Source organism: Papaver somniferum, chromosome 10, assembly GCF_003573695.1.
Source record: "Papaver somniferum cultivar HN1 chromosome 10, ASM357369v1, whole genome shotgun sequence".
NCBI lineage: Eukaryota > Viridiplantae > Streptophyta > Magnoliopsida > Ranunculales > Papaveraceae > Papaver > Papaver somniferum.
In genome coordinates this window covers 126,683,844-126,707,659 of record NC_039367.1, presented here as the reverse complement: position 1 = coordinate 126,707,659, position 23,816 = coordinate 126,683,844, and the positions used below count along the sequence as shown (strand labels likewise).

The 23,816-nt window shown below is 34.4% G+C and overlaps 1 protein-coding gene across 3 annotated transcripts; it reads left to right on the top strand.

Annotated features, from left to right (window-relative positions):
• Positions 1–8,468: 8,468 nt before the first annotated feature.
• Positions 8,469–10,790, top strand: LOC113316800. 3 transcript variants are annotated; one of them, XM_026564952.1, is made up of 2 exons: positions 8,469–9,838; positions 9,991–10,790. In XM_026564952.1, the coding sequence occupies exons 1-2, from the start codon at positions 8,623–8,625 to the stop codon at positions 10,008–10,010; spliced, it is 1,236 nt and encodes a 411-aa protein (XP_026420737.1). In that variant the 5' UTR covers positions 8,469–8,622; the 3' UTR covers positions 10,011–10,790. The 3 variants fall into 3 exon arrangements, with proteins under 3 accessions (XP_026420737.1, XP_026420738.1, XP_026420736.1); XM_026564953.1 differs by having other exon boundaries at positions 10,276–10,788; XM_026564951.1 differs by having other exon boundaries at positions 10,469–10,784.
• The last annotated feature ends 13,026 nt before the right edge of the window (positions 10,791–23,816 follow it).

Sequence of the window (23,816 nt, the reverse complement as noted above, 5' to 3'; positions counted from 1 at the left end):
TAATACACGTGGACTATCTACATTAGATCTCCGCCCATGTAAAATATTAAAGGCTAAGATTGTGAGACTTGTCTCTTTTATTCGTTTCTCAATTCTCACGCTTAATATTTTTGTGAACGAACCATCTTCTACTTCTTCAAACGAATCAAAAACATTACTCCGACAGAAGCTTGCACCCAGTGGCAGAATGTTTGTGTATCAAAAAAAGAGAGAAATCCCAAATCTCAAAACCATCTTCATATCTTTTTTTTTTCTTCTTTAAATTCTATATCGGCACCATTCACCCTGTCTCTTTTTCTCTCTCCTCTAATCGAAAAAAAAAACCCTAGATTTTTTTTCCGATTAAATCAGAAATATGTATACTAGAATCAATTGAATCTGGATTCTACATTGAAACCTATTAAACATCTTCTTTTTTATACTTCTTTTCTGAGCTCTAATTTGGGGAATTTGATTTGATTAAGTCCTGAAGAAATTTAAGGTTTGATTTCAGCTTAATTTGGTCTCTTAATCATATTTGATTCGTGGGTTTGAAGAAATTCTAAGGTTATTTTATTTGGTTGAAGTATTACTGTACCCCTGGTTAAAATTTTGGTAGTTTTTAGGGTTTGTAATGTGTTTTTGGTGGTACCAGTTCAAAAGGTTTAAAAAAATTATTTCAGGTCTGAGATGAATTGAAAATCAGAGATGGGTTGTAATTTGAAGATGAGCTTTGGGTTTCTAATTATGTAGCTGAAATCCCGAGCATATGCTTTGTAACATAAGTGCCTAAAATTAGATGATGGGTTATGATATAAAATATTCGAGAAAAAAAGAAGATGTTCTTCTCTGCAAATTGAATTGAAACGGAGAATGAAATTGAATGGAAGAAAGAAGCCAAGAAGCCTATATTTTTCGTTCAAGGATATTTAGTTTGTTAACGCTCATCTTAACGGCGTTAACTAAATAGAGTTTATTTAAAATTTTAATAATTACTAAACAGAAGTCAATATATTAAACGGTCAGGAAGTGTCACCGTTAATTTCAAGTACCAAACTCAAAGTTGGACAAATATTAGACCAAACGATAATGTTGGACAAAACCCAAGTACCTAAAACCAAATAACCTTAAAGATAAAAGTGATACCCATTTCTCTATTGGTTTTGAAAAATTTATTTAAAAATAATAATTAAAAAATATAGTTAAAAAGCCTAGCGTTTTTAGGGGCCACCTCAAAGGATTTAGGGGCCATCAATTTATACCCAGCCAAAGACTCTAGTTAAGGGGTACCCTATATGATATTGAAGTTACATAAATGCCCTTATGGTAAAACTGTATGAAAACCAAATCAAAAACAATTCTACTCATTTCAACTCTTCTTCTTCCAGTTTCCTATTATCTTTCGATTGTGGAAGAAAAAAAAAATTCCGCTCCAAAGTCAAATGGCCCCAATTAGGTAAGAATCTATCATTTTTGGGGTTTATTTCGCTTTAATTCGGCGAATCGAGAAAAAATAATTCTAGGGTTTTCGGTTATTTATCCAGATTCGGGCGATATTCATGCTCCTTTACTTCCGAATGTAGTCGTGTTCTTCATTTCTCAAGAACATCGACAGTATTCGGGAGAAATATTTGATGGTTATCGGCCGAATATTGTTGGTCATATCTTCCTGGATACAAACTGGTAATAATCGGTAGTTTAATGAATTTTTTGTCTCCCGAATATATTTAAGTAGACACACAGTATTCGGAAGTACACTCACTACCGAATATATATATATATATTGAAAAATCTCAAAATTTCTGATATAGGAAAAATCCCATTTTGGGGCCAGTATTTATTCGGAAGACAATATAATGTTATATACTTCCGATTATTTCAATTTCAAAATTTGAAAAGTATAAGTTTTTCCCAAATTCTGATTTTTGAGCCATCGTACATTCGGGACTTTACAAAACAATTATCCTCCGAATATAGCAAGTTCAAAACAAACCACGCCTTGGCTCTAGGTGGTTCCAAGGGCCAATATAGAATGTTAGACAGCCCATATTCGGAAGTTTGGGTAACTAATTATACTTCCGATTATTTCAATTTCAAAATTTGAAAAGTATAAGTTTTTCCCAAATTCTGATTTTTGGGCCATCGTACATTCGGAACTTTACAAAACAATTATCCTCCGAATATAGCAAGTTCAAAACAAACCACGCCTTGGCTCTAGGTGGTTCCAAGGGCCAATATAGAATGTTAGACAGCCCATATTCGGAAGTTTGGGTAACTAATTATACTTCCGATTATTTCAATTTCAAAATTTGAAAAGTATAAGTTTTTCCCAAATTCTGATTTTTGGGCCATCGTACATTCGGAACTTTACAAAACAATTATCCTCCGAATAATAGTCGTGTTAGAAATACCAACTTAATCGGTAGATAAGAATTTAAGTTTTCCACCGAATGTCTTATTCGGAGGTAATACGTGTATCGTTAACAACCGATTGTAGTGCACCAATGATATGAAACCTCAACGGCCATATTTTCAGAAACCTCAACGGCCATATTTTCAAAAATTAGATCCGTTGGAACTCTAATCTATATAAGGAGGGTAACCCCTCTCAGTTATTATTGAGTAACAAATCTGAATGAAAAACCTTTTCAATGGCAAGTCCATCATCAATCGACAACATACTTCGAAGATGCAAGCGAACAACTACATCAATTGCAGCAAGGGAAGAAGAAATACAAAAAAGGAACAAACAACCCAAAAAATTAAACCATCGTTAGTGGCAACGGAGGAGGAGGAAGAGGAAATCAAGGCTAAGAAGCGAGGTCAAGAACAATTCCATCATAGAGAAAGATTAAAACAAGTTGAGGAAGAGACCGAATGGATAAAAAATTATTACATTGTGAAAGATCTACCCAAAGAACAGCAGGACGATCGTATATTTTTGGATTAACGTTTCATTGGATCCTTTTGTTGGTAAGTACAAGAAGCCACGCCACAATTATGAACCATCCCATGTTTCTTCAAGGGTGCACCATGTTATAAAATTGTGCACCGAGTACAACCGTATTCTTGCTAGGCACAGAGACGACAGGTTTGCAGCACAAGATGCTTATTCCAAGTGGAGAGGAGAGTCGTTTCTACATTTCGAAGCCGCGTTGATTGTTGCATCTCGGACTGGGAAAAAGAATAACATGTGATGTTTGAGTGCTGTAAAGTCAAATTTTAATATTAATCGGCGGTTGATAAAATATGGAATTCCCGAATATGATTAATCGTATTGAAGTGTTATAATACTGTTGTTCCGATACATAGTTCAAAAAAAATTATAATCGTGCCTCGAAAAAAATGATCAAACATCGTCATCATCCGAGGGGATCAATTCGAGTAACTCAGCGGGAAAGTTGTTGTCCATAACACGATCCCAATCAACCATGTTGGACTCATATGTTTCACCCAATCCTTGCAATGGTTCATCGGGAAGTAATCGTGCCACTTACTCAACGGAGGTAACGGACAATCTTTCTTTACTCTTAAACCGATAAAATGCATTTCATTCACAATGCCATTACGATTCTTCTATCTTTAACCGACTCGTCGCAAGCCGTTCTTGTGGGTGCAAACGTCATGCTAAGTCCATACATAGGAGGAACGAAGAAATGTACCACGCAATTCAAAACGTCCGCTAGGAGATATCCAAATTTAGGCATTGTCATCCAATACTTGGATCCGATTGTCTTCAATCCCTTTCGACACTTCACACGCGCAACTAAGTCTTTGAACTCTTGTTCTTTGTCGTATCTATCTCCTCGCCTCATCATCTCCATATAAAAACCCTTGTCCTTCACTAGTTGTACCGCCATCTTATTTCTTAAATATTGGCATTGGGTGACATCTTCGATATCCTCCTCTCTAAAGTAACTCATTTGTTCCGTAGCAACGTGAAACCCACAATTTCCATCCCCATCAACCTCGTCGGTCGACAAAACAAATGGAATGATAAGTGGAGGGAGTTTTTCCAAATACTCTTTGTATATTGTATATGTGGATCGATTTGGTCTTCCATTAAGATCTCTAGGGCAATGAAGAGTACCTTTGTCCTCTTTTATAGTAAGAATTTCTATTGGTTGGGTTTGTTGCGAGGCGTTCATTTGCTCAACAACTTCTTCGAAAACATTGGGTTGACTTACTTGAGAAGGCTCTGTAGAGATCTTTGGCCTTACTTGTCGGGTGGTTGGTCCACTTTGATCATTTCTTGGACAACCTCTTTTCTTAGGTTCCGGCTCATCTTCAAATTCGGCTTCCGAACACTCGTGCCTAGACAATATTCTTTTATTAGACAAATACTCCTTCAACTCTTTTCTTTGGATGGTCCTCGACACTTCGGTGTTCGGCCTACCGGTGTTCTTTTGCTTAATAGGTTCATCAACCTCCCTTAAACAAGGGTGAATGGCTTCCTCCAAATTATGCATCAATATTTGCTTTTTGGTGCCGTTTGATGTAGCGTAACGCTCGGCTATTCGTGCATACAATTCCGACTCGAAGAAAGACGGACCATCAACTACCGGGGTGTTCGGAGTGAAATTTAATTGCTTCCAAAATGGGTGAATATCATCGATGTCAATCACTTCAACATACCTACCCAACTTATGACGACATGGGAGTCCAATACCTATCATATCCTTGCAAACACAAACCGTATTCTCGTCATCATAAGTTTTATATAACTTCAATTGTTTCATCATGCGATTTATTGCCCATCTTGAAACTTTATGAACAACTCCCCTTAGAAGCAATTTTTCCTTAATATGTTCCATCGGGAATTGGTGTACACTAAATTGCATACATTTCCTAATCTTTACGAGATCACGATTGGTGAATTCATGGATTGCTTCTTGGATCGACACAACTCCATTTTGACTACCAATTAGTATTTTCTTTAGTCGACCATGATACCCCTCCGCAATGCTTGTCGCCTCGTTCTTGAAGTTACGATATTCATATGTCCATGCAAACACAAACCTCTCCTTAATCGTTAACCATTGTGTTTTACAATACTCAACCGGTTTTGGGTATTCCGTGCTGTATTCATCCTCAAATTTCTTCAAGTTACATTCGTAAATTTCCTCGGTCATCGACCAAACGATTTTGTCCCATGCTTTCATGAACATTTTCCAAATTATTCCATCCTCCTTCCACTTTTCTTCAAATAGCCTATCCTCTTCCTTACGTTCTTCCAAGGTTAATTTACTAATGCGCTCATCCTCTTCCTTTGACCTCTTGGTACCCTTCCTTGGTCTTTTAGCTTGGAAATGATGATGGAAATTGGTTTTGAGATTGCATTGAATGTGCCACGTACATTGCAAGTTTTGGGCTTCCGGAAACACTACCGCTATTGCATGCATTAAGGATTGATCGTTATCCGTTACAATAACCCTTGAAAAATTATCACCGTTATAAATGGACCTCAACGTCTCCAACATCCAAATGAAACTCACATTGTTCTCATGATCCATTAAACCCCATGCAATCGTAAACGTGTTTTTGTCCGAAGTATGGAAAGCAATGTTCAACAACGGCATGTTATACTTGTTTGTCTTATAAGTAGCATCTATCAACAAAATTTGATGAAAGCATTGAGCCTGGATCATTTCGGGATGTGCCAAGAAAATACGAACCACTATACCATCCTTTTCTTCCCTTCTCAAGGTGTAGACGTGTATCTCCGCTAACCACTCCGATTGTTGCATGACCGTTCTACCATCCCAATCAGTCCTTTTGATCGTATCTAGGGCCGACTTAATTGTAGACAAAGAAGACAAGTTGTCGGGATCGTCCGCCTTTATTTTACTTAAGATCGCACTCGCTTTTTGGATCCGCATAGACCTCACCGTCTGCATTTGATGTGGTTTTAACTTGGCAACCATTACATGTCCAATTAAATCCAACGGATCATCATGGTTGTGACAACCGTTATCAACTTTATACATTTTATACTCTTTACCTTTAATACCATCGGGCTTATAGAAAACAATCTTAAATGGGCATCCTATCTTCTTGGTATTGCTTCGGTATTTCCTATTCGTCTTCCGTATGTACTTACTATTCTTTCCCTCGTGACTCTTTCGCGTCCCACCTCGCTCACAAATCATTTCAAATCGAGTGTCACTAACATGATTATTTTGAACTACCACGCACATGTTATCTTTTGCCTTGTTCATAAGACATTCCTTTGCCTCCTTCTTACTTCCAAATGTCTAAACGTGCATAAAACAAAACAAACCTAATAAGCATAACCATTTAACATATAAATTTTGAAAAAAATAAAAAAGTAGTAATGAGTATACCAAATCGTTTGCATAGTATAGGGAAGTGTCGGGCCTCAAATAGAAGTCATCAACAAACTCTTCAACGGCCTGCATATGAAAGCAACAAATTATTATACAATAATCGGAGGTTATTAAATAAGTCAAACTTCCGAATATTCTATATTCGGAATCCTATCGGTTACCCAAAACACCCGATCTATGCAAATGAATGTACACAGTTTACTGAGTGAAAAAAATGATATATTCGGAGGTAATTAAATAAGTCAAACTTCCGAATACTTTATATTCGAAATCCTATCGGTTACCCAAAACACCCGATTTATGCAAATGAATGTACACAGTTTACTGAGTGCAAAAAATGATATAATCGGAAGCTAAAATATATAGTAAAACAGCCAAAAAATATAAATAACCGGGAGATAACTTTAATCGATAAACATCCGATTTTCAAGTTTTCGGAAATTTTATTTTGAGGCCACTGTTATATTCGGCAGTCAAATAATGTTAAACTATTACCGATTGTAAAGGATAAAAATACTGAGTTTTGAAATTTTCTGAGGAATTCGTTTTTGGGGCCATTGGGAGGTAAATAACTCTACATAACTACCGAATGTAGATATTTATGGAAAACCAGTTTGGGGTTTTTCTCATATTCGGCAGTAAACTAGTATCTTGTAACTACCGAATATACATATTTGGTACTCAGTGTGTTATATTCGTAAGTTTAATCTAGAAATTATCTACCGAATCTGGGTAGTTCATGGCATTCAATGCATGCAATAATCGGTTTTTCTTGTTTACAAAAGCACACAAACGCATGCAAATCGAGTATTTGAGTTTCTTAACACAATACATGTGTTTTACATGCATCGTTAGCTTCAATATCATGCGATTCTCCATTTTCTTCCATGAAAGGGTCGTCTATGTTTTCCTCTCCACAAAATTTTGGATCATTCAACATATACCCCAAATCGTCTTCTCTAAACGGTCGTGAACCCTCAACATTTTGTTCTTCGTCATGATTCTCACCTTCTTCTTCGTATCCATCCATTTTTGTAGTGATAAAATGGGTTTTCTCTTTTTTTCCTTCACCTTCTTCTCTATAACTCTAACAACTCAAAAATTAAAAAGAAATGGAAAAAATGAAACACAAATCATTCTAATACTGCACCGACTACAATCGGAAGTATGGGAACGATTTTGGCTTCCGATTGCATTCGGAGGGTAACAATGTTATCATATCCTCCGAATATATAAGGGTAATTTCTCCATTACGAATTACGCGAGATAAGGGCTGGCTACATTTTCCCTTTGGGTGACCTTTTTTGTTTTATTGTTGGCCCCTAAATCCTTTTGAGTGGCCCCTAAAAACGCCAGGTTAAAAAGATGACAAAAATGTCATTCTGAAAGTCTATATAAGACTTTCTCTAAGACCTTCGTCTTTATTTTGACACCCATCCTATTTTATAGGACCTGTTAGAGATGAATTTTCTTTAAATGAGAGTCTACAATCAAGTCCAATTTTGGGCACACTCCTTTTAACAGGGTGCACGTAACAAACCATTTCTATTGGCTGTTTCAAACACACTGTTATCTAATTAACAAATCTGTGTTTTCTTTTTGTTTTAATTTGATTTATATCTTAAAAAGGTAAGAGAATATATCTGTTACCTTAGTTATAGGATTTGCAAAACAGGAAATAGATAAACGTGCAAGGATCATCAATTTCTAAGGTTCTACCCCTGATTGTTTTGAATCAATTTCTGACCCTGATTGTTAAGCAGAATGATCAGTTTCTACCACATATCCATGGACCTTTACTTTTTTGGTTGCTTTTATACCTTTGTTGCTTTGATTGATTTTATAGTCTTGTTTGTGTGTTGTGTGGATAAAGCTAGCACTTTACGGTGAAATCAAATCAAATATACTGTTAGACAGTGTAAATGTGTGTGTCAAGTCAACATTAGTTGACTTGACTTGTGTCTGTGTGAAGCACTTGTGTGCTTGTATTATTTTTGTACACATATTATTGTTGCCTTAAATAGGCATCATTAACTCTGTAAGAACTATCCAATTATTGAATAACAACTTTATTGTTTTTCATGGTATCAGACGATCCTGAGAATAAATTTTTCTAAAACTTTTTTTCTGCTCAAAATTTTTCTTAATAACCTTTGCAGCAACATTCGAATCTCAACATCTTTTTCTCAATACCTTTTTTCATTCAAAATCGTCAGATTGTTTACAACAACCTTTTCTAGGTCAAACATTCATCAAGAAATTATTCAAGATTTTCCAAGAATTCTAGATCTGGTTCATGACATCCACGATTGTTTACAGAAGACGCAAAAACATGGCTTCTACTTCAAATTCCGCTGCTATGATTGGTACTAATTCAAGTAACTTTACATTCCCTTTCACAAATATTTCCAATTTTGTCTCTGCAAAATTAGGTCAAAATAATTTTCTTTTATGGCGAGATCAAATGGAATCAATTCTTGTTTCTACTGATTTATTCGGTTATGTTAATGGTGATATTGTTGAAGCTATTAAGAATGTGGAAGTTGATGGAGTTTTAACTCTTAACCCTCAATGGGTTATTTGGAGGAAAATTGATTGTTTTGTTACTAGTTGTATGAAAGCTACGTTTATATATTCTGTCTCTGGAGATGTATTAGGTTTATCTACTGCTATGGAAATTTGGGCATATCTTGAAATTACTTTTCGAAGTCAATTAATGGCTAGAAAAAGTATGCTTAAGAATCAGTTGCATAATATTAAGAAAGGCAATCTTACAATCTTGGTTTACTTGCAAAACATTAAAACAATAGCTGATTCTTTAGCTGCCATTGGAGAAAAGATGAGTGATTCAGATTTGGTAATGTATGTGTTACACGGCTTAGGCAGAGAATTTGATACATTTGTGGTAGCTGCACAAAACAGGGAAACACCATTCACCTTTGCAGAATTAAAACCAAGGCTATTGAATCATGAGCAATGGATTATTGAGCAACATCAAGATTCTAGTACTATTTTTGATCAGCATCCTACAACCCTTTATGGTAAAAATGGGAATGGTGGAAATAATTTTTCTGGTCATGGTAGAGGCAAGCCAAAGAATAATGGGTATGGAAATTTCAAGCCTAACAATGTTTTTCATTCAAAGAGTAATCCTGGTCAAGGTAGTACATCTGGACAGGGTAATGGTACTGGAAGTAGAAGAGATTTTTCATGTGTTGATTGTCAGATTTGTCGAAAGAAAGGACATTATGATAGCAGGTGTTATTTTCGCTATCACCCTCCGACTTTTACTAATCCTGCTAATGAGGCTCAGCACAATTCTACTCAACATGCCTTTACATCTTTTAATGAAGCCAGCACTTCAGCTCAACATGATTATGATGCTCCTTCTACTTCTTATGCAACTCATTGGATTTCTGATTCTGGTGCTACTGCACACATGACTGGGGATGCAAATTTACTTCATAATTCTTCTTCTTACAAGGGCAACGATCATGTTCAAGTTGGCAATGGTAAGTCTCTAATCATAACTTCAGTTGGTAATTCATATGTTAATACGTCTGCCACCAGTTTTAGATTGAATAAAGTTTTGCTAGTTCCTGATATGCGACATAATTTGTTGTCAGTTGCAAAATTTACTAAAGATAATTCTTGTTATTTCAAGTTTTATCCAGATGGGTATGAAAGTAGGGACATATACTCTGATGTTCTTCTTGCTTATGGAAAAGTAGTCAATAATTTGTATCCCATTCCTCATATTCTAACTAATCATTTTTCATTATCAGCAACTTTATCTGCTCCTTCTCATGTGTGGCATGCTAGATTAGGTCATCCATCTAATCTAATTCTGCAAAAACTTAACTCTGCAACAAATTTTTTGAATTCTGCACTGCCTTCTACTTTGTGTCATCCATGTCAACTTGCCAAGAGTAAAAATCTTCCTTTTCAGTTGTCCAACTCTCATGAGCAAAAACCTTTGGCTTTAGTGCATTGTGATGTATGGGGGCCTACAATTCCATCTCTTAAAGGTTATAGATATTATATTCTGTTTGTTGATGATTATAGTAGGTTTCATTAGATATATCCAATGGAACTGAAATCTGATGCTTCCAAATGTTTTCTGCATTTCAAAACTCATACAGAAAATCAGTTTTGTACGAATGTTGCTACAGTCATATTATAAACTTCTTCAGCAATCAGATTACAAACTTCTTCAACAGTTTTGCTTTTTAGTAGTAGTGTTTTTCATTTCTTGTTCTTTATGATTCAAACTGTTATCCTGTGTCTGGTAATAACAGTTTGAGGGGGTGTGTTAGACTGTGTAAATGTGTGTGTCAAGTCAACATTAGTTGACTTGACTTGTGTCTGTGTGAAGCACTTGTGTGCTTGTATTATTTCTGTACACATATTGTTGTTGCCTTAAATAGGCATCATTAACTCTATAAGAACTATCCAATTATTGAATAACAACTTTATTGTTTTTTCATATACGGTAGAACTCTTTATCAGATCGGTGTATATAGCGTGGCGATGGAACTGACACAATATATCGTTCCATGATAATTATCATGGACAAGCAATCTATTTTCTATTACACGACAAGTTTTAAGAAAACTTCGTAGTCTTTTATAGTATTGATTTCCTTGGTGTGTTTTGTTTTATGAAATCACTAAAATATCATTCTTGTTATAAACCAAGTTTATTTACGAAGATGCCCTTCGTGTCTGAGTTTAGGTTTACATATCTTGGACACCAAGTCTTCTATCTATATAAATAGAGGCTTAAACATTGTATTCTACAGACATAATAATGAGAATTTCTCCCTTCTTCTTCCCCTATTTTCTGTCTCCTTCTCCTTTTACAAGACGTTATCATGCACGTCGTTCTACATCGAGCTTTGGATTTTTTTTAAAACATAATCCGAAAATGGGTGCTATAAGAAGTTATGTTCATGTTTACTATTTTTTCTAACAAATTTATTTTAGTTGTATTTGTTTTACAAATCGCTTGATATGTTTGTATAATGATCTTTCAACTATATACGTACATATATACTAACTAGGTATCACCTGGCCTACGGCCGGGGCTCAATCTCTTCAACAAACAGAGTTTACAATTCAAATTATAAAAATATATCTTTAATCCAAATAAAACAATCCACTTAGGGCTTAATTACCTTATACCATTTATTTAAAAAAGAACCCCAATAGCAGCCGATCCAACCGGCAGAGAACACACCAAATCGACTCCAATCCAATTTATTGAAATGTTTAGGCTAAAGTTGCTGGGTGTAAACAGAATTTCTTGATTGTCTTCATTCGCTTGAAGCTTTACTGAGAGGTTTGTCCTAAAAACTTGGGACAATTTTTACACCCAAAGCGATGAGATCTCGATAACTAATGTTCCGCCATAGTTAAGTCAAGGCATATCTTTATAGCTTTACAAATATATTTCAATCTCTTCTCCTACATCATTTTTATCATCTCTCTCATTCTCTTCTCAAATTTTATCGAGTCTCAAATCTTTTCATTTTCTTAACCCTTGAAATTCAAATTTTGTTTTCTCAATACATGTCAGCAGCTATATCTAATTTGTCAAGTTCATTGAATTTAATCTGTTATTATTAATTTTTCTATGCCAGTAGGAATGAGGCTTTCTATTTCTCATAGTTGGAACTATTAGCAATGGCTCAGAGTCAATATACCCAAAATCTATCGATGTTAAACAGGTGCTCTTCGATTATTCTAATTCATCAACAATGTTATTTTATTTTAACTTACTTAGGCTTATATTTCATGATTTTAGGAGATATTTGTTTTGTTTTTTAAGATATATTAGTCAATTGACTACTATATTGGCTGAGCTCCAGGTTTTAGCTCTTTATATTATACGTAATCAAAATCAATTTAGTTGCATTTTGCTTCAAAAAAAAAGAAAAAGTTACATTTCTTGTGTCGTGTGCTTATGTTTTGTGTATGGTGTCAATGGTGAAGGAATCACCACTATGAATTGATCATGCAGCCGAAGTTTCCTCCGGGACTTTCACATCATTTCTTATTTTTGTGGAGTGTGGAGAGACGCTTTATAAAATTAGAGAGTTAGAGAGGCATATTTAATTTAGAAAAAGACTAAAAACCAAAGGAAAATGGTGGTAAAAGTATGCAATCTTAAAGGATGAAAATGGTGGCAACTTTAGTGTGATGTTTGATAATGTTTCAACTCTTGATACGTTGAGTTGTTTAAGAAGCCTTTTATTCTACAGTAATATATGGGTTTGGTCTTTCAGTCGATATCTTCTTATGGCTTCTAAAGTTCGCCATCTTCTTCGCCATAATCATGATATTTAGAATTTTTATAGGGTTTTATTTTCGATCTTGAAACACCTATTATATATATGAGCTGAACATCTCGTTTTGTTATGCTTTGGTAGAGCAATTATGCGGCATTATTCCCAGATATCGGTTAGTGCAATTGCTTCTCTGTTCTATGTCAGTGACCAATTTGAACCATACATTTCTTATTTTTCTTCCCTTCAACAATTATAAATATAAAATATCCCTGAAGAAGAAGATATGGATTACGCTGATGGCTTATATAATGACCGAGAGGACGCTGTGGCGGTCAACAGTTTAAAGGTCCCTGGCCGCTAAACCGTATTTACATTGAGTGGCTAGGTTTAGTGTTAGCTTTGGTTGGACCCGGCATAATCTCGACCGTTGAAAAGAATTGGATGCAAAAAGATCAATGGCCATGTTTGACTTTGAGTCAAACACCCAACAATTAATCGCTGTCGTAGGATGGTCGAAATCAATGGTCTCAGTTGACCCAGAGACAGACAGCTTTCTTCCTTATAATATAGATTTTTGGTTTATGTCTGTGTGTCCGTACTTGCCTCTGCGGGATCAACAAAACTTTGATGTGCAATTAACTTTGGAGGTGGACGTTTAGCACACGGGTCAAGACATATCCACACTCTTCATCGGTTTGTTAAAACCTGCAACAAAGCATTCATTATAGATTATTTAATTCGTTGTTTTTGTTTTTAGTTCCAATGCGATTGTTAAGTTGATGATGCTTTTCCTTTTATACTGCATCTGTTGAATGATCATGGACCAATGGTATTGATTTACCAATAAGGATCGGCCATTTATTTTTTTGGATAATTAGAGTTTGGTATTCAGGTTTAGACCAACATTAGACTTTGGTCTAACATTTGTTCATTAGGGCTTGATACCAAATTCTTTAAAAAAAACATCAGTCTTGTACCACCCTTGCTCATTCAGACCATTTCTCGAACAGCTTATGTGCCAATACCTGGTGGTGTTGTTGTCAGTCAATGAATCATCTTCTACACTCTACATCTCCCTGCAAATTCAAATACAAAGCAAACCAGGGGTATATCATTCATTCAATTGAACTTTACAGCTTCAAATTATTCACAACAAACACCACAATATTGAATCACTTAGTACCCAATACGCTATATTCTTTTCATGTTAGATTACGGGCATCCAACTCAAAACCAATTGGCAATGAATGGAGAGGCCCAAAGGATTATAAACCGTAGGATCTTAGAAACCCAGACAATGTGGGACTAATAATCTCAACACGCCCCTCACGTGTAGCCTCGTTGGGTCTAACACGTGGAACAATAAATCGGGTAACGTGGAGTAAAGGTGCGGTCATTTGACTCGACACAAATAGCATGCTCTGATACCATGTTAGATTACGGGCATCCAACTCAAAACTAGGGGTGTCAACGGGTCCGGGTCCTCCCGGGTATCACTAGACCCGGACCCTACTTATAATGGTCGGGTCCGGTTCCTAACGGTTCCGGGTCCGGTTCCTAAACTTGTGGACTCAGAACCGGACCCGTTTAAATACCCGGGTACCTGTCGGTTCCGGGTACCCATTGGGTCTTATTAAAACTATTTAAAAAACCTCAAAAACTTAATATATTTCTCTTTTTGGCTTGGATTTAAGTAATTTTTATAAAAATTTATTATTATTTCTTATTAATGTACTAAATAAAGGTTAAATGTAAGAGAAAAAATTTAAATGAGTAAAATATCAAAGCTAAAACTAGCAAAAATACTTGTAATTTTGCTAAAAACATGAATAAAAGAATGAATAAACGGGTACCCGATACCCGCGGATACCCAACAGGTATTACCCGTTTGGACCCGTTTAAATTCGGGTCCAATCGGGTAATTACCCGCCGGGTCCTAAATAGCTAATGGGTCCAACTTTAGGACCCGAAACCGGACCCAAATATACCGGGTCCGGGTAATGGGTACCCATTGACATCCCTACTCAAAACCAATTGGCAATGAGTGGAGGCCCAAAGGATTATAAACCGCATGATCTTAGAAACCTAGACAATGTGTGTGGGACTAATAATCTCAACATCTCAATTTCCTTTAAAATATGAACTTCATAAACAACCCCCCATGAAATAGATATTAGCAGCATATCTTCTCCAAGTTCTTCGACAATAATTCCAATTCCTTCTCCCTGATTTTTCACCACAGCCAAAACCGAAATCTTAACAAACTTATCCGTCTCATACATAATTTTCCTCATCATATGAGGAATCTAAAACTTCCTTTTAATTTTATTGCTTCATTTCTTCTAATCTAACTAGCAAACAGAAGAACTCCTTCTAGAAATTACACCTCTGCAAGTTTTAGTACCCAGTTGAAAACCAGTACCCTTAATGCTCATCATCACTTCATCTCCAAATCCATATTACCCACTTCAACAGAGAGCACCAGATTCTTCTCTTCGTCCATTGCTTTCCGTATCATCAGCTTCCCTAAAGACATCGTTAAATCCAGCAAACAATCGATCCTTTACTAAATCATTTAATTTCAAAACTCAATGACATCAACCACTAGCAGAACTCATGGCTTTTCCCTTTATCTTAACAACAAAACCCTAGTTTTCTAAATAAAAAAATACCGAAATTTCTGAATCAAACAAAACACCAATTACCGATTGAATCAAACCCCCAATTTCACTAGATGGAAATTCTAATTTCTGAATTAAACAAACCCCCAAATTTCACTAATTGGAAACCCCCAAATTACTAAATTAAAGAAAAGGACTTTAGAGAATGAAAAATCTGAAATTGGAATGGATAAATATTTGTGTTCATCAGTAAATTAACGATGGGAAGAAAGAGACGGGGAAGGATGATACTTTGGTTGTGATCGGAAGAAAAAGAGACAGAGATGGTGGTTTTTTTTCTTTGAAGCTGGTGGTGGTCGTACGAAAGGTTGAGAAATGAAATAATCAACTTAATGTTAGGTAGAAGGATATAATAGTAAAATCATCTTTTAATTTCATTTATTTTATTTATAATTTTTTGTTTTTAATTTAATTAATAATTTCTAATCATTTAACTTAGTCAAATGTAGTCAACGTCCAGTCCAGATATCAAGCCTAACGTTAGATAAATGTTAGACAAAAACCTAGTGTTGGCCAAAACGTGAGTACCAAACACCAATTATCCCTTATTCTTTCCCCACTCTCCGACTCCCTTAGAAAGATGTGACGAATAAGATCGGTTGCTACCGTCACTGGCATATTTTTTACACTTTTGCCGATATGATGTGAGCATCTTGGATTATTTTCCTACAATGAATTTATATTTTCCTTGCACCAACAACCAGATTGTGGTCACTCTCAGTGTTTGGGGTACTGGAAATCCATTGCTTAATCCTAAAAGGATATGGTCTAAGCCATAATTAAGGATATGGGTGATCTTTTTAGTAAAAAGTTTGATCTCTTTTCTTCTCTTATTCTTTTCCGTAGAGAGAAAATAAAAAATTCATCACAATATGGTTTACGGTTTCTATTACCTTAATGAAATTGTAATCACCATATATTGGCGTTGTCATAATTTGACTACCTTTACGGTCATGAATCACGTGCATGGTTGAAAAACCTACGGCCTATTAGATTTGGTATCTTTATCCGTTGGATTTAGATCATGCGATTTTTAATTTTAGTTTCCATTTATTTACAAGAAACTATAGTCAAACATAAGATGGATTTTCCATATGCAGTGATGAAAGAGACAATATCCTTTATTTGTCGATACAATTTCGTTAATTGTACAAACCAATTGATATCGGTTTTTCTCATCAATCCTCTTCAACGAGATGTAAAATTGGCATTCTAAGAAATGTTAGCCAATTTTGATTACTGATTTCTATTCCTTTAAATAAATCATTATCAACCAAAAGGTAGATTTTTCTCTACAAAGAATATGTTGGAAATATATTCTTTAAAACAAATTTATTTCTATTTACCAAAATTGTTTTTAATAGTCATAATTATTTTCATTAAAGAAATTTATTTTGTTATTAATCCCTTGACCGTTTTATTTAGGGAAGTTAATGGTGTTAATTTTGTGATAATTAAGAGTCATTAATTATTGAAATTATTGAGTACAAAAATCAGATTTTGGTAGGAAAACAAGAGAGTTTTTCTTTTATGTCACTTTAATTTAGAAAATTAATTTTTGAGAGAAAGAAAACTAGTGTGTGATCATCACTTGTTTTCTAGAAGTTTGATTTTGAGCAAGAATAGAAGTGTACAAGTATCACATACTCTCAAAGTGCAAGAGTGATTGTGAAAGAGATTTACTTGGTTGTTTTATCCTGGAGGCGACGCAACATGGAAGAACTGCTTGCACAATCTTGAGCAGAGCTGCGAAACGTCTTAAAGAGCACGACCTGGTCGTGACTCAGCCATAACATTTTTTATTTGTTTGGTTTATGATTGTTTTGCAGGCTATTTTCAGCAATTGTTCCAACAATTTTAAGACGTTTTCTTCTGCCATTGAGATCAAACGAGAAACTAGTGCTGAAAAAACGATAAGTGAGAATTCACTTACTTGAGCAAGTTCTTATTTTCCAATGAAAGAAAAGTTGTGAGCAAATATTGGAGATTAATCGATGTATGGAGCAATGGTTTTGCTGATTTGTTTGTTGGTGTGGAAAGAGTGGACAATGGTTTATAACCAATTGAGCTTTCAAAGCAAATGAGGTATGTTTGACGAACTATTTGTAGTTATTGTGGTGATCAAATAATTGCATTCTAGATTGAAATAAATTGATTGTTCAATCTTAGAATGAATTGTATGGAAACTAGATATTAAGAATTATTGTTTATGACAATATATGAGTGACACATACAAGTTTGGAACTTATGAGATAGAATTTGACACCAAACCAAAACCAAAATAATAAGAAACCTAGTCAAAACAAATATGAACACCAACTCTCACCAAGAAATGAACATAATTTTAATTATGAAGCTATTTGATATGTTTGCATTATACGACATTGCAAGAATATCAAATATTGTTAACAATGCTTTTCAAACTAAGTTAATGTGAATAGTGGATACGGTGAGAGGCGGTATATATTGGTGTTTTACACCATATTTGTTTTGATAGGTTATGGTTCAAAAGTTGAACCGAATCATTTGAAAGAAAGTGGTGTTGAGTTATACTCACATCTCTAGGATTCTTGGTATTGGTATGGTCTCAAAAGTTTGCTTCGGGTAGAACTATCTTGTTAAAGATGTTCACACCACCAAAATGACAAAGAATCTAGTTTCCGCCTATCTTGTTTTTAACGAGATTGAGATTAAAAATTTTGTTGAACTTGATCATTACACACTACAATAGAAATGTTATCAATGGAATGTTTGAACCAAATATTGTATTATTTATATGATATGACTGAAGCGTTGGAGTGCTTGAAATATGTGATTTTATCTTGCTTTTATGAAATTTTGGAGTTAGTAATGAGTATGAGCATGTTGTGTTTTCCTCTAAAATTTCTATGGATTTTTTAAGTGACATGTATCAAATATTACCCAACACACCAAACCATGCAGACTCTTAATCTTGCTAGTTTTTAAAAGCATCAGATGAAATAAAATGTTTGAGAATTTTATAAGATATTTTTAGTATTTCACGTAGTCTAACTTGGTGACCAAAAATGATATTTTTAGTAATGAATTGGGCAATGATGTCTACATGAAAAATGTTTATTTGTTCGTCCATTGTATTGTGCCAAAATGATTTTGAAATTGGATCATTACTTTATTAGTTAGGAGCAAGAACGCATAGCACGTCAAATTTGAATTTAGAGAAATATTATTTCTATTTTTTTTATGAATAAGAAAACTTTATTGTTTTTGAATTGGTATTAAACACCGAAATCCGACGTCTAACAAAGTCTATAGAAATTTTTGAATGAACGTGGGTAGAAATGTAATTTGCATAAATAACTTCTCAATTTTAGATATTTTGGTGTTAATTTGAAATTTCCTTTTGAGCCGAAAAACAGTGGGGGTTCTTTACCCTATGTAAGTTTGAACACTAAACTTAGATTAAAGAGATAGCTAGAAATGGAGATCACAAGATCATTAAGAATGGATATGTAAGAAGTAAGACTAAAAATAATTTTAGTCATAATTATTACCTTGTTGAGATACTTAGCTCCTCATAATTTTAATCTTTGGAAAAAGGTTTTAAGAACGAAATGTTTTAGTTTGACAAATAGAGAAAGGGTAATTAATTTTGATACTTGCTTCATGTCGTTGGATTTACATTTTTGATTGGTGATATTTTTTCTACGATGCGTGATTTGTTGTATATCATATGTAAAAAAAATATATATTGAATGAATTAAATGATGATTCTATGTAAACCAAACATGAAAATAAAAACTTCATAGTTCCCATAAAAATCAAATGCATATAAATTTGATAAGTCATTATTTATCTTGAAACAAGCTTTGAAGCAATTGAATCAAATGGTTTCAAAATTAACTGATGCGATAAACGCATAAGATTGTTTGCTACATATGCATAAGTGATTCGCTGAATTTGTATTCTAACTCATACGATGTTAATGAAACTGGGAACATGCTTAGTTCACTATTTGACATGAAATACTTGGATGAAGATAGTGTAAATTTTGAATTGAAACATTTCTTTCGGATCTATTCTACTACATTGAAAAAGATTTGTAAAGAAATAAAAAATATTGTCTTTATGAACTAGTTTTCACTCATTTCATTCTTGCTACGTGATGGACTATACGTATATTACTTCTGTAGTGGGGGTTACATATATGCATATTTACTAATAATTCATGTATGGATAATTAGTAAAACATTAAGAAGGTTATGAGGTGTCTGAAAACAACCTTAAACCTAGAAATACACTATCTAAAAATGTTTACCGCAATCCTTTAAGGATATTATTCCGATAATGATTGAGATATCCTCTCAAATGAATCCTCCAAGGGATGGAGTGATTCAGTCCTCTACTAGATAGAGGAAGAACAAACATATTAATCCAATGCGATAGTACCGCGGATATTGCAAGAGTTGAGAACCGTTAATTACAACGGTAGAGTCGACATATAAGGTGACAGAAAGCATTTTTTATGATATGAGAATGGATTATATATATGGTCCGAAAAGAGTTATCGTTGATCCTTTGACGAAAGGATTAATAAGAAGGTGTGAATACATCTTATGGGATGATGTTGATGCCCATTAAGAATTGAGTCATTTGTGATGGATACCCATCTAGAAATAGGTTCAAAGGGAATAACGATTCACAAATGATATGGACATAGTTGTTCGTGATTCACACCCAACCTATAACTCAAGATCCCAGAAGTAGGTTCAAAAGGTAATCCCTACCTATGAATGCAAATCCCAAAATGTAGGTTCAAATGGGACTAAGTCACGGATAATATGTAGACACAGAATCATGCTTTTGAGAATTCATCCCACACATGATATCCTGAAGCGAGTTAAGGTTGAGTTTTTGTTTCTAAAACTCTTAATGATGTCTATATCTATATTTAGAGTGGGATATTTAGCTACAAGAGTACTCTTGATAGCGGTCCGGCTACGATGGGAATGGGGCGCATATTCAGAATATGAGGCCCCTACTATCTAGCTGACACGTCCTTGACAAAAACCAACTTTCAGCTAATTTCGGCATGGCCTCTTTTATTTTTAACTTCCCTATATCCTATTACCGATTTACCTTGACATACCATAAAAAACGAAATCTTCAAAATACTGTTTAACAGATTACTTTCTCATATATATCTAAACTCGTTATTGTCTAATTAATATTATGTTTATTAGAGAGTTTATTAGAGAGTTTTTCTCTAGACAGTTCATCCTAGACAGTTCCTCCTTAATCTAGATTACTGAAACAGACGACGTGGGATACCATTTTCTTCTTCCAGAAACAAACCTAAGCTTATTCAGAAGAGGTAAGTCATTGATTTACTTCATTTCCCTTATTTGTGTGTTTAATGTGCTTTGGGTGGAATCGTGGTTATACAGGGAGGTTAGAGGAAGAAGAATTCTTATTTAATGAATATATTGCGCACTTGTGCTTTTCTTGTCTAGAAATTGTGCTTTTCATGCTTGTTTAATGTGCTTACGGTTGTGTTTTCATTTATTTAGGATCCTATGAAGAGTAATGGTGACACTGGTTTGTGGGATCTTAATTTCATGCAAACTGAAGACTTTGATCAAGACGATTTGCATCCTAATGATAATGGATTTTTAAGAGTCAGAATCAAATAAAGACAATAGTGATAGTAGTGATGAAGATGACGAAAATTTAGTACCTGATGAGGATTATACAATTAGTGATCCAAGTGATGATGTGCCAAAACTTGGAATGACATTTGAATCAGACGATAAGTTTTCTGAATTTTACAATGAGTATGCCAGAAAGAAGGGCTTTAGTGTTCGCAAGGGTCATGTCAAGCGATCAAGTAATGGTCAAATTCGGAAAAGAGTAATTCTTTGCTCAAACGAAAGGATTCAGAGCGAGACACGAAAGAGGAACACCTCAGAAGGATCGACCAATTTTACGTACCGGATGCATGGCTCGTATACAATGTATTGCGCAAGGTGGTTTGTTAGTTGTAACAAAATTTGATGATGAACACAATCACGAACTAGTTGATGTCCCTGAAGCCCATCTTTTAAGGTCTCAACGTCGTATATTACCACAACAAGCTGCATACATGGATTCACTTCATTCTGGAGGATGTGGACCGACACAAACATTTGCAATTATGAGCGCAGATCATCATGGTTCAGACCAGTTGAATTTCACTCAAACTGATTGCAAGAATTATTTTCAAAAAGACGTAGAGAGATTTATAAAGAAGGGGATGCACAAGTTGCTTTAAATTATTTTAGGCGTATGCAAAAGGAAACCCTGCTTTCTTTAACCATATTTGTCTGCCTGGTTTTGCCTAGCTTTGAATTTTTTCTTGTTTTCGTAATATTTCAGGTACGTGGGAAATAATATGGACAAGCAAGAAAGAATGCCAAGTTTTTATTCTTATTTATGTCTCGTTCAATTTGCGATTGTGCGCAGCCAGAAATTATTTTTTAGCTTTGTTGTTTCTCGTTTGTTGTTTGATAAACTTGCTGAAACATTTCATATATGTTATAGTATTCGTTGTTGCCATTCTCATATGAGTTAATACTTTTCAAACCTAATTCTAATTTGATTCCGGTGATGAATAAAAGAAATAGAAACTTTTGAATTGCTAGTCTAATTTTATTAAGTCAGTGCAACGAGTAATTTCATTTATATTTTTGTAGTGACATTGTTGCAGTTCCAAATGAATGCATTACTAGTGGAAGAAGCAATTGCCTGTACATCGTTATCTTTTCCGTTTTCATAATCCTTACAAACCCATAAAATATGTTCGAATAAAATTAAGAAAAAACAGGAACATCTTAATTTAGTCGAGTCAAGAAAGGAAAGAATATATTTCTAGAGAAATCAGGGGAATAGATACGGTTTGACTAATTTGAGGGGCAAATCAGTAAGTAAAACAAATAATATTTGAATCGTATTGGGAAACAAATAAGTAGCTGAAAGTTGGTTACTGTCAAGGACGTGTCAGCTAGATAGAAGGGGCCTCGTACTCTGTATATGCGCCCCTTTCCCATCGTATCCGGACCGTTTGATAGACTCACCTATATGGATGTGAAAGTGTGGCCGCTTTCTATGAGAATATGGGTAGTTCTCTAGATCATTTATTAAATCGGGATTCAAACACAGGGCCGTAATGTGTTGGCTTTAGATTTTACACTAATATATTTTTGTGTGTGTTAGACAATCCTCTTATCTCCTAGAGTTCAAAGACTTACGTTTACTCTATGGTCAGATTTTTCGAGGGTCTAACACTATGTAAAGGTTCAAAATCGAAAGACACATTTACTTATGCACATCACTATATAGATTTTGCTCAATGTTTTAAAATTATAAGTGGGGGATTGTTGGAAATATATTCTTTAAAACAAATTTATTTCCATTTACCAAAATTGTTTTTAATAGTCATAATTATTTTCATTAAATAAATTTATTTTGTTATTAATCCCTTGACCATTTTATTTAGGGAAGTTAATGGTGTTAATTTTGTGATAATTAAGAGTCATTAATTATTGAAATTATTGAGTACAGAAATCGGATTTTGGTAGGAAAACAAGAGAGTTTTTCTTTTATGTCACTTGAGTTTAAAAAATTAATTTTTGAGAGAAAGAAAACTAGTGTGTGATCATCACTTGTTTTCTAGAAGTTTGATTTTGAGCAAGAATAGAAGTGTACAAGTATCACATACTCTCAAAGTGCAAGAGTGATTGTGAAAGAGATTTACTCGGCTGTTTTATCCTGGAGGCGACGCGAAAATGGAAGAACTGCTTGCACAATTTTGGGCAAAGCCGCGAAACGTCTTAAAGAGAGCGACCTGGTCGTGACTCAGCCATAACATTTTTTTATTTGTTTGGTTTATGATTGTTTTGCAGGCTATTTTCAACAATTGTTCCAACAGAATACAATAATGATTTATTTATTTTTCTCAAAAGAATCATTTAAACCAATTGGAATTAAATTTCTTTATGGATCCTAAAAAGATGAGATTGGCTATTATGGTATTCACAATGCAAACACCAAATTGCTACATTCCTAAGGGATATTGAGCAATTTTTTTATTATTAGTATTTTTTTCTTCCTTATGCTAATCTCCAAAACTGAGACCGTTAATTAACATTATGTTGGAATACGGTAGGACATAAAATATCAATGGGTGCGCACTCGGCTTGTTAATATTATTAGTCCTTATAGTGGCTATATTGATCTTGAATTTAATTTCTTTTGAAAAATAAGGTGTCTACAATCTTATGTCGTTGAGGTCATGGAATTATTTTGAGATTTATTTGCATATTTTATATCTTTTTGGTTATAACGAATAAAATTCATGCTTTGTTCAATTTGTATTTCAAGTGGATTACATTTTTCGAATAATTTTTAATGATTCTTGGAGTCAGTATCTACTGTTCAACCTGGTATTGTTAAAATTCAGAAATTATTTTAAAGTATATGTCCTCGAATTAATCGGATAATACT